This window comes from Cavia porcellus, unplaced genomic scaffold, assembly GCF_034190915.1.
Source record: "Cavia porcellus strain 051 isolate PalLab524CR breed Dunkin Hartley unplaced genomic scaffold, mCavPor4.1 scaffold_27, whole genome shotgun sequence".
Lineage (NCBI taxonomy): Eukaryota > Metazoa > Chordata > Mammalia > Rodentia > Caviidae > Cavia > Cavia porcellus.
Window position 1 is genome coordinate 894,567 of NW_026947510.1, and position 14,683 is coordinate 909,249.

Sequence of the window (14,683 nt, forward strand, 5' to 3'; positions counted from 1 at the left end):
GAGAGCATGTTCCACCTTGCATGGTGCTGGAGTTTGGGGTGCAAGGGATGAGGGAGAAATCCTCTACCATTCAGAGAAATTCTGGGGGCCTAGAGTGTGTCTCAATGATAAAGTACTTGCGAACCATGTATGGGCCCTGGTTATACCCCCCAGTATGGCAAAAACAAAAACACCCCCAAAAGCTTCTAACCAAACAAAACCTGGAGAGTTGTGGCTTATCTGCCTCACAGAGGTGTTGTGAGAACTAAAGACATAACTCTGATAAGGCATGCCGTCCATTCTCAGCATTGTTAGCTACTCCGACTGTGCTGTTATCTAGACTGCATCTCCAGGTCCCCAGAGAAATCCTCCTGTGGGACTTGCAAGTCCTGACCTTTACATTGACACTGCCCTAATGGACTGAGGTTGCTATATCAACCCCAAGAAAACAAGTTACCTGGGTCTCAATCGCCTCCTCTTTATTTACATGTGGTTACAATTTATAAATATACCTGTCATTTCCCTCCATTCCCACTCTTCCCCCTACTACAGCCCTGCCCAAACCCAGGTTTTGACCGACTCTGTCTTCCCTCCTCCAGGAGGTGAGGGTTGGGTTATCCTCCACATAACTTCATCTGCATCCAGGGTCCACCTCGGGCCTCTGAAGCTTGGGGCTGAGCACCATAAGTCCTCCAGAGATCCTGAGGATGTCCTTGTAGGTGACCCACCGTGTGACCACTGAGCTTCCGTTAGTCCATGCTTGGGGTGTGAGTGCCACGGTCGGCAGCGGTTAGCATCACAGGCCCGGTCTGTGCCCAAGGCTGAGCGGGTACAGCCCCTGCAGGCAGTGGGTCTACACCAACGTGGCAGGCTCGCCCAGGCAGCGGTGAGAGTCCTGTGGGGGCACTGTCCCCAGCTGGGGCTCAGCCCACTCTCTTAAGAAGTATCTGAGGCCTGGTACCTTAGGGCCGTGCCTACAGAGGCCTGCCCAGGCTGCTGGTGAATCCTGTGGGCTCTCAGCCCCTCTTCTTCTGTCTCTCAGCCATCACCAGGCATGGGTGACGAACTGGCTCCTGGGCCCGGTCAGAGGGCGTAGCACCCCAGTGTCTCTGTCTCGGCCAGGTGCCAAGCTTTGCCATCTTCCTGGTAGGGCCTAGAGAGCTGAGAAGGCCCATGCACGCCCTCTTCAGGAGTCGGGTATGGAGGCTCAGGAGGAGCTGGAGGGTCTCCAGGGCCCCGTGCTCCCCCCAGTACCGGCCCATTGTAGATGTAGATGTTGCCAGTAACAGTCACAGAGCCCCCGGTGACATGAATGCCATTGGCACCTGTGGAAAGGAAGGCAGAATGAGAGGCGCGGAGGGAGCACTGAGGGGAGACCCCTGACAAGGGGCCGCACCACTGCTTGCAGACCTGCCTTCCTGTCCCCCTCCCACAGCTCCCAGCTTCTGGAGCTCTGTAGTTTTGGGTTTCCAGATTCTTCCTGTCCCTCTGGGTATGACACTGGCTGGCTGTCAGGGTCTCTGTCCGCTCTGTCCTGGTGTTCTTGTTCCATCCAGCTGCACTCCCCCCTTCACACCGCCTTCCCATCACGGCCTCCGCAGACTCACCGTGGGCCACCTGGCCCTGCTCCCCCAGCTCAGCGTCCGCCCCGCTGGCCTGGACCAGAGGACACTGCTGTTGCAGCACCACTTCCTCCAAAGGTGGGGATCCGGGGGGTCTGGCGGGGCCTGGGGACAAATCTCCAGAGATGGGCAGAAGTGGCTTTACCAAGTCAGGGATTGGTCTTGGAAGGGGGCAGGAGGAGGACTCCTCTCCCTGCAGAAAAGAGGCAGAGAACCAACCACTGACGAGGGACCCCAGAGCTCAGCTCACTCCACTCCTCACTTTGGTGACTCCTTCTGGGCCTCTGCTCCTCACATAGCCCCTGCCTCAGGCCCTTTGCACTGATGCCTCTGCTTCCTGGAGTGCTTTCCCCCAGCCCCCTGGCTGTCACCTAGTTCTCTGCTCAAATACCATCGTATTTGAGAGGCCTTCTCTGCCCACTCTTTCTAAAACAACACACCCTCATCCTTTACCCTGATTGATGTTTAACCTTGTTTTCGTGGTTAGCACATAAAGTCCAGGAGGGGAGGTGCTTGGCTTTGCTCCCTTTGGTGCCTGGCCTCCACCCTGTGCCTGGCACAGTGCCTGGCACATGGCATATTCAATAAACTATTACTTTTGCACTCTTTTGGCTGCTCCCCACCCCTGGTCACCTTCACCCCACTGCTGCCTCATCAGCCTCCCTGGTTACCTCTGGACGCCTCTTGAGCAGTGATCCTGCAACAAAAAAATGACACGAGTGAGAGGCCTCAAGCCCCTGGTCTCCCACCCTCCAGAAGCGCCTCTAGCCCAGGCAGCGCCCCATGCAGGGTTCCAGCAGGAAAGGTTGTTATCTATTCTCCCTCATCTGCAGGCCGGGAGTGAGGGCTGAGGAGGGAGGACTCAGTGCCCTGAGTCCAGGGAAGTGGGGAGCAGGGTTGAACCCTAAGGGTCGGGAGGGGGGCAGAAGGCCTGCCCTGGGTCAGCTGCATATCCCTGCCCCTCTCCTGCAAGCCCCACTAGGGGGGAGAGGGCTGTTTTATTTCCTACCCAGCTTTCTGCAGAGAGAGGAGTGGCTCTTCCAGGTGCAGGCGATGAGAGTGGTGAGGAGCAGAAAGGAGACCAGGGGCAGCAGAATGGCCAGCACCAGCATCGTTCCTGCGGGACAGCAGACAGGATGGGGGTGATGCCGGAAGGGCGGGGAGGAAGCTAAGGAGGAGCTTCCTGTCCTTTGGGTAACCCAGACAGGGAAAAGGGGGAGCAGCTTTTTCCTCTGACCATTCTGCAGAATTAGAGCCATTTCCCTTGGGCTACAGAGAAGGAGCCCTAAGCTGGGCTTGGGAGGACTTCTTGAAAGCTCCTATCATGGATGAAGGGGTGTGGGGAGGCCGTAGGAGCCTCCCCTGCTCAAAGACCAGGATCGAGGGAGAGTGAGGGAGCGTAGGCAGTTGGTTTTCAAGGGGAAGTGGGATTGGGGTTGTGAACAGGCTCAGGCCACAGAGTAGAGACATCTCTGCGGGGAGCGTGACAGGGGTGGCAGGGGAGCTCACTTCAGAGCTCTGCCATTGCTAAGTTCTCCATCCCCTTGCTCAGGACAGGTTTCAGAAGGAGGAGAGCAGAGGCGGGACTTTGATCTTTGTGACCCTGATCTATTCCTGTGGACAATGTCTGTCCTGCTATGACCTCAGGCTGTTATTGAGAGCATGGCATCAACAGGGCTCATCAGGACTGGGGATTTAGCTCAGCGGCATAAGCGCCTGCCTTGCAAGCAGGCAGTCGTGAGTTCGATCCCCGGTACCGATGAAAAGGAAAAAAAGAAAACAAAAAACAGGGCTCATCTGTGTTGCTTGGTGATGGTTAGGAGTGCTTGGGTGTTTGTATACTGCAAGTTCTGTTTATTTGTTGTTTGCAGCACTGGCGACTGAACCCAAGAGAGCTCTACCACAGAGCAATATCTTCAGTTTTTATGTTTTTATTTTGAGACAAGATCTTGCTAAATTGCCCATTAGTCTTGAGCTTTCAATCCTTCTGTCTCGACCTCCAGAGCATCCGGGATGATAAGCAGGTACCCTGGTGCCTGGCTGCATCCTGGGAGTTCTAGCCCTTCTCATCCACCCGAATCTGCAGCCTGAGGGCAGGCTGCAGGATGGGACGGCTGGACCAGGAGTCTGGATATGGGACATCTGGGTTCTGTCCAGGTGACTTTAAGGGATTTGGGCATCAGCTTTTCACACACAAAATGAGCTGATTAGCTACGTACTCAAATTGCAGTGGCAAAGTGCCAGTCTGATATATAGTTAAAAATTTTAAGAGAACATGGGAAAATAGATATGATACCTCAATGATCACAAAATCATATCATAAGGGCTAGGCATGTAGCTCAGTGGTAGAGGGCTTGCTTAGTATGTGTGAGATCCTGGGTTCCAGCCCCAGTAACCCCCCAATCAGGTTATAGACCATTCAAATTATTCCATTTTTAGTGAACACATTCATATCTATAGATTTGCATAGGAAAATGCCCGGAAGAAAATATACCAAAATACTAAGTGTGGATATGCTAAATAATGATTCTATAGGTGACTTTTTAGTTTTGCTTATCTGCATTTTCTAATTTTTCTTTTTTTTTGGTACCAGGAATTAAACTCAGGACCTTGTGCTTGCCAGGCAGGCACTGTCTCACTAAACTATATCCCCAGCCTCTAATTTTCTGGAGAGAGAGAGAGAGAGAGAGAGAGAGAGAGAGAGAGAGAGAGAGTGTGTGTGTGTGCATTGTGCCATGGGCTTTGGAGTAAAAAAGGCTCTTAATAACACTGGTTACCACTGGGCTGACTGATCTTGGACAAGTCACTTAACCTCCTTGATCCTCAGTGAGGTTAATAAAAGAACCTACGCAATATAATCAAGTAACATGGTGAACATTTTAACTTTTAAAAACTTAATTCCATTAAAAGACACATTACTAATAATCTCCCTCAAGATGTCCCTTTGCCTTGGACACACTTATGCCATCATCCTTGCCACTTTTTGAGGCAGTTCTGGTGAGATCTGCTTTTCCCAGAGTCTTTAAGTGTACTGAATCAATATCAAAGGTCTCTCTTTCATGGTCATTTTTTTTTTTTTTTTGTCTTTTTCATTTTTATCAGTACCGGGGATCGAACTCACGACTGCCTGCTTGTAAGGCAGCTGCTTATGCCGCTGAGCTAACTCCCCAGCCCCTCTCTCATGGTCATTTGGCTTTGGGGAACAGCTGGAAGTGGCATGGTGCCAGATCTGGTGAATGAGGTGGTGACCACCTTTTTATTGGTTGGCACTCAGCAGCAGTAGTCACCATCTTTTTTGATCACATATTATAAAGACACTCATGAAAGAGAATTTCTAGAACAGCTTCAGAAAGTGGCAAGAGGGATGGGATAAAGCAAGAGGAGGCAAGCTAGTTGCTGTGTGAATGTCTCAAGGGGGTTTAATGGAAACGTGTTTTTTAACTGTAATAATTTTTAAATTTAAACACACAATACCATATTTTTTGATCAACCCTTGTATGTCATAGAATCAGTAAAGATATTACATGAGATACTGAAAAGAAAGTGTTTAGATGACCTGATGTGCTATTCTCAATAAACAAAAGTGGCAATTATAAATATCTGGTAATTTGAAAAAGCCAGTAAACTGTCAATAAGGATTACAATCATCAGAAACGCCCTATAGTCAGATCCACTAGACTGGGGAAATCAATCAGGAAAAAACCAAGAACAAGTCCAATGGGGAGATAATCTCTCCAACAGCGAAAGCGTGTGGCCTCTAAGGAGGTCTGCAGTCCAGTAAGGGACATTTGATGAAGGCCAAGTGTAAAATGACAATGTCAGTTACAACTTCATGGAGGGGCGTTATCTTGTCACGACATTATCTGCGGTTCAAAAAGTGCACATGCATGTAAGTAAACTAGCCAGTGAGGCTACAATTTAAGGAACGTTTCTTCTCACTCCATTCTTGGAAGGAATGATTAATCTTTCCCCTTTCCCAGGTGAAAAGGATTCTGTCTCATGCCGTTTAGCCCTGGTCTCTCACCTGGCATCTCAGGGGGCAGTGGTTCTGGTGGGCTTTTGCAGCCTGTGTCAGATTGGGCAGTGCCTGCAGCCACCTCCACCAAGCCCTGGTCCTCACACCTGCAGAAGAGAGAGAACTGTGAACTCTTCGGCCCCTGCCCATCAGTGCCCTGTTCAAGGGAGCTGAGGTGAATGTGGCCCGGACAGCCTATGGGCTCAAGCATGGGAGGGACAAGAGCATCTGGGCTTTGTGGCATGGGTGGGATGCTCTTACCTGGTGTGGGGCTGGCAGCGGGCACTGGAGGAGGAGGTGTTCTGGAAGTGTCCTGCCTTGCAGGGAATGCAGGTGTTGTCAGACTCCCTATCTTCATCTGGCGAGAGAAAGGCAGGCCAGCCAGGGTGAGTGGGCAAAAGGGAGCCTGGCTGTGAGCTTGCTTGATGCCCACTGGATGGCCTCCTGCTTGCCAGCCTCTGCTCTTTAGCTCGCCTGCACACCCCTTCTGTGAGGCTTTTCATAAATGAAAAGAGGTATCTGATGGCAAAGAGAACTACCTGAGGGTCACACCATGGGCACAGAACCACTCTCAGGGTTACCCACACCAGCTGCCTTTCAGGCTGCCCTCTGACCTTTAAGCTCGACTTCAGTGCCAGGGGGACACTCTGAGAGCGGCTCACAGTGCACACACTCCGGGTCGCGGTGGATGCAGAACATTCCTGGCTGGCAGCGGCACTCCGTCTTGCGAGTGCTGGTGCAAGGTGCAACCTCCTGGAAGCCCAGCACTAATGGGGAGATAGAGCTCAGAAAGGGGCTGTGCTCCAGGCAGCCCGACCTGGCACCCCACTCACCTGAGTCACAAGGCCGGCATAGCTGGCAGATGGGCAGGTGGTTCCAGTGCTCATTGTAGGAATTTTCAGCACATGTAGTACAAACCGTGTTCTGGCTGCGGTTGCATTCAGCTGTGACGAATGTGCCTAGGTGCAGGGGGACAGCAGGTATTAGAATGGAGAGAAAGGGTCCCACCACTGCCACTTGCCGTGGGAGCTGAACCATGCTCAAGGCCTTTGTCCCTTCCCTGTCCCCTAGCTTGCTGTCTTCCTGCCTCTCTGGGAGGCCCAGTGACCAGGGTAAATCTCAGTGACTGAAGTGCCCACAGCCAGTGCTTCCTGCTCACCCTCTGCCAGTGAGTTTTCCTGGGTGCAGGGCCCGCCTCCCCGCTGACCCACCTCACATTCTGGGCTTCCCAAGTCATTGCCTCTCACCTGGGGGACACCGGGAGCAGCAGACCTGATGCTTGGGCTCGTAGTACTCCTTTTCCTGGTCCGAGCACATGTGGTTCTCAGAGTGGTATGGGGGGGCCTTCCAGGGGAGGAGGTGAGGAAGAACAAGTCAGGGGTCACCTCGGGAGGGCACCAGGGTGCAGAGAGGACTGCCAGGCCAGAGCCCCCACCCCACCGTCCTCGCCTGCCCCTGACAGCCTTCCCACCCCTCACCGGCTGGGGATGGGATGCAGCCAGGAGCCCATAGTAGAGGCCCAGCAGGAGTGGCCCCCAGGCCAGGCCGGAGGGAGAGGCAGCCCGAGGCGGGCGCATGGCCGCCCTTTGGGCCGGCAGGGTGAGCAGATGGGTGGAGATCTGGGAGGAGGGTGGGAAGCCCCGATGTCCTAAGCAGCGATGGCGGCGACTTCCCGAGCCCAGCTGCTGGGCTGACGTGCCCCCCGGGGGCCGGAGCGGCCGGGCCTGGCCTCCAGGGCTCCAGCGCCGGGCTCAGGAAGTGGGAGTGGAGCGAGCCGGCCGCTGGGCGGGGACAGGGAGCGCTGGGAGCGGAGGCCAGTCTGTCGCAATCGCATGGAGGAAGAGGAACAGGCTTGGCGGCCTCGCAGGGCGGGAGGGGGTGGCCGGGAAAGCACGTGAGGACAGCAGGCCCGGAACTGGCCGCCTCCGTTGGTGGGAAGCTGAGCCAGAGAGGAGGGCTGCAGTGATAGGCCCATCTGGTGGGAAAGGGCGGCAAGATCTAGGACGCCCTGAGGCTGGCCTCCAGGAGCCTGGCCTGGGCAAGGCTGGCTGGAACTGGTGGACTTAGAGACAAAGCTATGGGCAGCCAGGTGCCAGGTCAGAAAAATGGGAGGCACCAGGGATTAACCGTGTGCAGAGTGGAAACCCACAGCCAACAGGCAGATATCCCGCTTGGCAGACGCCCTTCTCTGTGGCTTTTTAAGACAAGCTACCCAGGGAAAAAAACCACCAGCCAGCTGGGCCTCCACTTGGCTGACCCGGCCCAATCCACACATGGGTGGGCATGCCACACAACACTTGAGAGTGCAGCTGGCCATGTGCCCCTATCCCTGGGGACCTCCCTCTCAAGAGCAGAGTGGGGAGGATGTGCCGACCAGTTTCTGATGATTGGGGCCAGCTGTGTCGGGGCTGAGCCGCCTAGTTCCAGTTTTCTCTCCTATGAGCCTTTGAATGAGCCAGAGGAAGCTGATCTACCCAGTACAGTCCCCTCCCCTTCAGGAGAAGGCAGGCTCATTTGCCAGGTACAGCACCCCAGGGTTGTAAGGTTGCTCGGTCTGGTACCTCCCCTTACCTCTCACTATCTCCCCGAAGCCCATAAACAGCCCCATACAGCTACTTGTCATTCTCCCTACATCTGCTCGTGGCTGGTCTCCAAGCTGCAGTGTGCCTGGCCAATCCTGACCTGTCCTGGAGGGTTCACTCAGGTAACCCAGGGAGCTGGTGTTTGTAACTTGCTGCCTATTACCTGTTCCCCAGCAGGCTGTGGATTTCCCAGTGGCATGGACTGGATCTCGGATCCAGTCTTCGAGTCCATCTTGGAGCTTGGGAAAGACAGGCTCATATCATGTGCCCAGCATGTATTTATGGAATAAATGAATGATGCTCCTATTCCTTAGCTGGTCCATGGCAAAACCAGCCAGGGCCCGGCTCATCCCAGCAACCAGACTGCTTCCTTGTGATTCAGGAGTGTCTCTTTTGGGATGAGACTGACTCCTTCCCTTGAAATAGGTCACCTGGGCACTGCTCCACCTGCAAGGCTTCTGTTCAGCACTCATCCTTACTCTGGGTGGTCTGACAGCTGGACAGGCTCCTGGTGGAGGAGCTGGGAAGCTCTGGTGCGAAGCATGTCTGTGAAGAAATGGAGTTGAAGATGGAAGGGCTTGACTGAGCATTGGATGGTTCACTCTGGAAGGTGCTTTCCCTTCACCTGTTGCAGGCTGAATACCCACATCCTGCTGGCAGCTACACATGCAGATATCCAGGGCTGCCTGGGAGGGAAGAAATGTCCAACCAGCTGTATTGCTCAGGGTTGTCATTCTTCCCAATCTAGAGCTTGAGGCGGGAGTTAGACTCACTCAGAGCTCTTAAATGCAAAAAGGATGCTGTACATAGATCTTTTTTCTCTCCTTCCTCTTTAAATTTTAGAATTGGAATTTCATAACATAAAGTGATATCACCATTTGCTCCAAGTTGTAGGCAGCCTTCTTCCATGCAACTCCTTTCTATGCACTTTGAGTCCCCTTGTTATTTTGAAGCAAATCCCAAACATCGTATCACCTCACTTGAAAATATTTCAGGGTTTGCTTTATAAGACAGATTCTTTTTCTTTTAATTGGGGTAAAACATGTATACAACAAAGTGCATAAAATACATGAACCTTACATATACCGGTTACTAAAATTTCACTTTTGTTCATTATTTATTTATTTGCTTACTGGAGATTGAATCCACTGTCTTCCTGTTGAGCTTTTTCAATTTTATTTAAATTTTGAGATTAAGGTGCTTTTTGCCCAGGTTGGGCTCAAACTCGCCTTTCCTCCTGCTTCAGCCTTCCAGATCACTTTTGTATATCTTGTGCATCCTTCCAGAACATTCTGGCCCTGTGAAAGGTTGCTGCACTCCCTTCCCAGGCTCATGTAAGTACCATCTCAGCTCCTCTGTGGCCCTACTGGCTGAACCAGATCCTTCTTTCTTCTGTTAGTCCTTGCTTTCACTTCATCTCCCAAGGACTCTAGACCCTAAGCAAAGAGCCTTAGCTCTTGGTTTCGATCCTGATTCTGTCACTTTAACTCTGGCGCTCTTTACTTGCACAGCCCACGGCTTGTTTTCTTGCAGATCTGTTCTCCACCCTTTCCCTGCAATGCGTTGTCTCTTCTGGGAACTACATTTCCCAGGCTCCTTTCTCTCTGGTTTGAGAGTGGGGTCAGCCAATAGGAGGCGCTGATAGACGACCAGCGGGTGGGGAAGGGAAGAAGTTGGCTTCTCTCCCAATGTGCTCTGTGGCTTCACCTGAAGTTGGTCGTGTTTCTTGCTAGACTCCTGCAATGCCATCTCCTACTGGGCAGTTGCCATGGCTTAGTTCCTGTTTAATACTTCTGCAGATTTCTCGGTCTGCAATGCTGTATTACCCTGCTGTCTTTTTCGGTCTTGGAGATGGTAGCTGCTTCTTGCTTTGCTATTTTGAGTTGCTTCAATAACTCCTCTTGGCTTCTCAGCTCTTCTATCACCTACATAACCGTGCCCTCTATTTCCTTCCCCCCACCCCCGGCTTTCCTTCTGTCTTCTGTCTTTTCTCTCCTACCTCTCTCCCCACCTCTCCCTTCCCCTCCCATTGATTCTCTTTCTCTATCTGTGTGTCTGTGTCTGTGTCTCTCCTTTCTCTCTCTCCCCGGGGCATTGACCCCAGACCTTTGCCTATGCTAGATACTCTACCACTGACCCATATACCCAGCCCCTTTGTTAAATCTCTTTCATTTCTTGTTTCCTATCTTGACCTTAACAGAAGGGAATGGTTATCATAATGCCTTTCCCTTGAGGCATGAAGCCCCACAAGGGTGAGAGATCCAGAAACTCCTTGTGAGCAGTCATGGTCTTTCTCCTTTTCCATTCTTTACTATCTTCCCTGAAGACAGCCTGACATCCAGTGTGCACAGTGGCCTGGGCTGGTAGCATGTGTGAGAAGGGGCTTGTTCCTCTCCCTGGCCTCCTTTGGAGGTGATGCTGAAAGGTTCTTCTTCCTGCAGGCTCTTGGAGAATCCAAAAAGGAGACTGGGGTGAATAGATCCCTTTTAAATAGCATTTCTTTCTCTTCTCTCCTCACACTGCTCTTAGTCATTGGGACCCTTGGGAAGGGTCTGGGAAACCCCGAGAAATGAATGTAACCAATGAGAGTTGACCTTATTTTCAGTGAGGACAATACCTTCCCAGTTGTCTCCCAGAAGGCATTTGGCAATATCTTGAGACATTTTTGGGTGCCACTGCTTGGTAGGCAGCAAGCAAGAGAATAGTAATGGCAGGTAAGGCAAGAAGAGGCTGATCGTGGCATGCACGTTTGACCTCCAGTTTTCAAGGCTGATTCTTTTCCAGCTAGGTCTTACTTTTGGGGAAAAAAGATACTGTTTGCTAGTCGGTAGAGGCTCAGGATGCTGCTAAACAGCCCATAGCACATAGGGCAGTTCCGTCAACAAAGAATGACCTGGCAGAAAGATCAGCAGTGCTGAGGTTGAGAATCCCTGTCTTAATCAAAGGGATGAACCTCTAGCAGAGCCGCCAAGCATGCCTCTAGGTCACTAGACTAAGGGTAGCAGGAGGTATATTCTGTCCATTGTTCTAGATTTATTTTCCATAAGTGAAAATGAGAAGACAGCTGTGCACAACTCCGCATGGAGCAGCTAATTAGCTCTCACTGTAAGACTAGAGTTGCATTTCATTGAATAACTCATTTTCACCCTCGGAAGGTTAGAAGCTGAAGAGAAAAAAGTGAAGAAAAGTTAGATTAATAGACCACAAACGAATGGGTTATCAGAGGAAGTTAGGACGGTTTAGAGAATGCTTTCTCAGTGTACATTCCCATTAAAGAGAAATCCTGAGTCTTACCCAGGGTGCTAATTCTTTCTGCAGAGTGAGTTGGTTAACAGAAATGACCTCTAGGCCTCTAGATCCTGTGGCCACCAAGATGAAAAAACTGGGTCCCTGTCCTCAGTGAACTCCTGATGTGACTTCCACGCCCATAAGGATATGTGCATTGCACGTAAGCATATATGAGACTAGGAAACAGCAGCGAGAACTAGGGTAGGTTCTGCCCCACAGGGTGGAGGAGGCAGCAACACCTTCCATCAAGAAGACCTTCCAGCTCCTTCCCGGCATCCCCCTGAAGTGCTCTGGCTGCAGTTCTCTCCCAGCAGCCTTTGCACTTGATTACCACACTGGAATGGGGAAGCAAACCTTGGGTTGGAAAAGAGCTGGGACTCTGGGAGAGGCTGGGGGACCCTGAGCAGACGGTCCTTCCTAGGTATGATCTGCTAAGTTCCTGATCCCCTTCCTCTGAATCTAGGACAGCAGAACTGAAAAGAGGAGGATAAATTCTCAGTGTAACTGTCTCCAAGCTGGGTGATTGCAGGCAGGAGATTTTGCTTTTCAGGGCCTCAGTTCCCTCATGCACTGAGCAAGGGGCTCAGGGCTGCTCAGCTGACAGCATCCTTGTGACTGACCAGATGCTTTACCCCCTCCTGCCCATCATTTTTCAGATAAGAATGCTGGAACCCAGAAGAACGATGCCTTTTCCAAAGTCATACAGCCCGATAGCAAAAATAGAAATCATAAAGTAATACCTATCACATGGTCCAACAAGTCTCCGAAGGCACTCAGAAGGTTCCAGGTCAATGTACAAATTATCGTGTGTCCCCTTGGGTTGAGAGGAGGAAAAAGAGAAGGACAAAGGGAAGCTTTGATTGTTCTATGAACTTCTTTATTGCTAGGAAGCTGCAAAAGTATATTTGTGCTTTATTTCTGTACTTTGCAAAGTAACATTTAAAACACATCTCTGATGAAAGTTCTGTTCTCAGCTTTCTGTTTTGCTCACCACAAGCTTGCTCCAGACTATTCTAGATTTACACTGCTGTGAGTTCTGAGTCGCTCTTATCCTGGCCCTTCCTGCTCCGGCCACCCCACACCGCCAACCAAGCCTCCAAGTGCTGAGCCCTTGAGATGAAACTATTTGTCACGTTGCCTTAGCCTATGGTTGGCTTCTAGGCACCAGTGAGCAAATAGAAAAGGCAGGGAGGAGCTTTGCAGAACAGTCAGGGAGCCAGGCCACCTGTCTATAGGACATTAGTTTAAGGACCTGGCTTATCTAGGGATGTCTGGGAACCATAGCATTTTTCTCAGAACCATGGATACAGTCTAATACCCAGAGAGCTTCTGGATCCCATCCCTGGGTGCTATGTGGCGAGAGTGAACCCCTGCAGGCCTTCAAGTTTAGGTGTAGGGAAGGTCCGATGGCCTCAAGTCTGTGTGGTCTGGCTCCCAGAGTGGATGGCAAACATGCTAAGCAGAAGAAGTGGTTTCTGGCTGGATGTCCCCTCAAAGGCTTACATGCTCAGGGCTTATGTCTGTAGGTAGGAGAGGGCCACGTGGAAGGTGACTGGATTACACGGGCTCAGCTCCTAAGAGGTGGGACTTGGTTGGAAGAAGTGGATCCTTGGGGTGCGGCCTGGGCATCTCCTGGGCTCCTCCCTTCTCTCTGCTTCCTGGCCACTATGACCTGAGGAACTCTCCTCTGCCCAGGCCCTTCCACCACACCTCGGACCATGCAAGGACTGAAACTTCTGGAACATGAACTAAAATAAACCTCTCCCGCTTCACAGTGTAGTTGTCAGTGGTTTTGTCCCAGCAGCAAGGAAAGTGACTGAGACAGCCCACAACCCCAGAGGAGCAGGATTCCTAGTTGTGTTTATAACATTGCTGTCATTTTGTTGACGGATGTCAGAGAACTGGCTTATGCTTGTGAATAGCCATGTGTGTCACCTGGAAAACAAAGAGCAAGCCAGCCTTTCCCTCTGAGGCAGGTTTCATGAGCAGCTATCAAGGTAAACAGCTGAACCAGTTTTGGACACGAGCTCACAGTACGAAGCCACAAGAGCAGGCTACACTGAGTCTGGAGGACTCTCCATCCTTTTCTCTGCTGAGGAAACTTGTTTTTCTCCATCCAGCTGAGATGTCGCCATTTATGGAACTTCATGGGAAGCAAGTCTCTCTCTGGGGCTCCCACAGGACTTGCCTCGAGTCCTTATCTTCCATGACCTGGCCCCCTCTTCCTGTAGGCTTGGCTGTTGGCCCCAGCTAGGCTTGTGTCTGTAGGTGGGAGAGGCCGACGTCAACAGCAGAGTGGGGAGGGAGGCAGGAAGAGCCGGGGCCATGTTCCCAGCTTTGGCTGCCTCCCACAGGGCCAAGGGGAGCAGACCTGTCATGGGCACACAAGGCCTGGGCCGTGTGACAAGATCTGTGGTGTCCCCTTGTGGCCACCTCTTGAACCCAGTTCTTTGACCCTTCCCTCTCCACCTGCTCACTGCTTGGTGGCTCCATCTCTGATCTCTCCTGAACCAAGTCTGGACAGAGTTTTTAGGGGAACCCAAGCCCCCACAATTAGCCTTTCTTTCTTTCCAGGGTCCTGTAGCCTGGGTTCATGCCCGCTTCGTCCTCCCAGACACTGGTGCTAACGTGTCTCTCTCAGCCCTCTCAGTGACCCTGACTCTGCCTTTCTTTAGGCTCCCTATCTGTGCCCACAGTGCCCTGTCCGGCCCGATGCTACCTCCCGTGCCCACATTCCTGCAACCCCGTGACCACAATAGGGGACATTACACATTCTTGGCCTAGCAGCCAATGGTGTAAAACAGAACAGAATGTCCCAGAGCTGGGCCCAGCCCCCAGCTACCCCGGGGCCCCTCCTTGGCCTGGATGAGGCTGGGGAGTGAGGAGTCTGGAGAGAGGAGGACAGAGAGGAAGAAAAGGCAGATGGGGCTGCGAGGTGTTCTCACTGCTGCAAAGACCTGGGGCAAGATAGGCCTGGGGATCCCAAGAGGGACCCCAGCAGAGGGTGCCTAGCTCCTGGAAGCCCACTATCTCTCGCTCTTCTGCCTCAGGGCAGACTCCCAGGGGTCAGGGTGGCTCCTTCTTCTGTACCCTCTTGCTCTTTTCTGTCTCTTTACCCCATGGCCTCTTCCATCCACCCCCCTCTACTAGCCCTCCACCCTGTCCTCCATCCTTCTCCCCTTTTCTGCCTTCTCTGT

At 52.1% G+C, this 14,683-nt stretch overlaps 1 protein-coding gene across 1 annotated transcript; it reads right to left on the reverse strand.

Annotated features, from left to right (window-relative positions):
* Positions 1-437: 437 nt before the first annotated feature.
* On the reverse strand, positions 438-7,440 carry Ltbr (lymphotoxin beta receptor). The gene is given in 12 exon segments (XM_003463286.5): positions 438-1,061; positions 1,063-1,085; positions 1,087-1,304; positions 1,587-1,794; positions 2,273-2,298; positions 2,611-2,718; positions 5,626-5,723; positions 5,878-5,974; positions 6,231-6,383; positions 6,450-6,575; positions 6,864-6,960; positions 7,095-7,440. Coding segments are annotated over 12 exon segments (1,290 nt in total). The 5' UTR covers positions 7,194-7,440; the 3' UTR covers positions 438-1,024.
* Between the last annotated feature and the right edge of the window lie 7,243 nt (positions 7,441-14,683).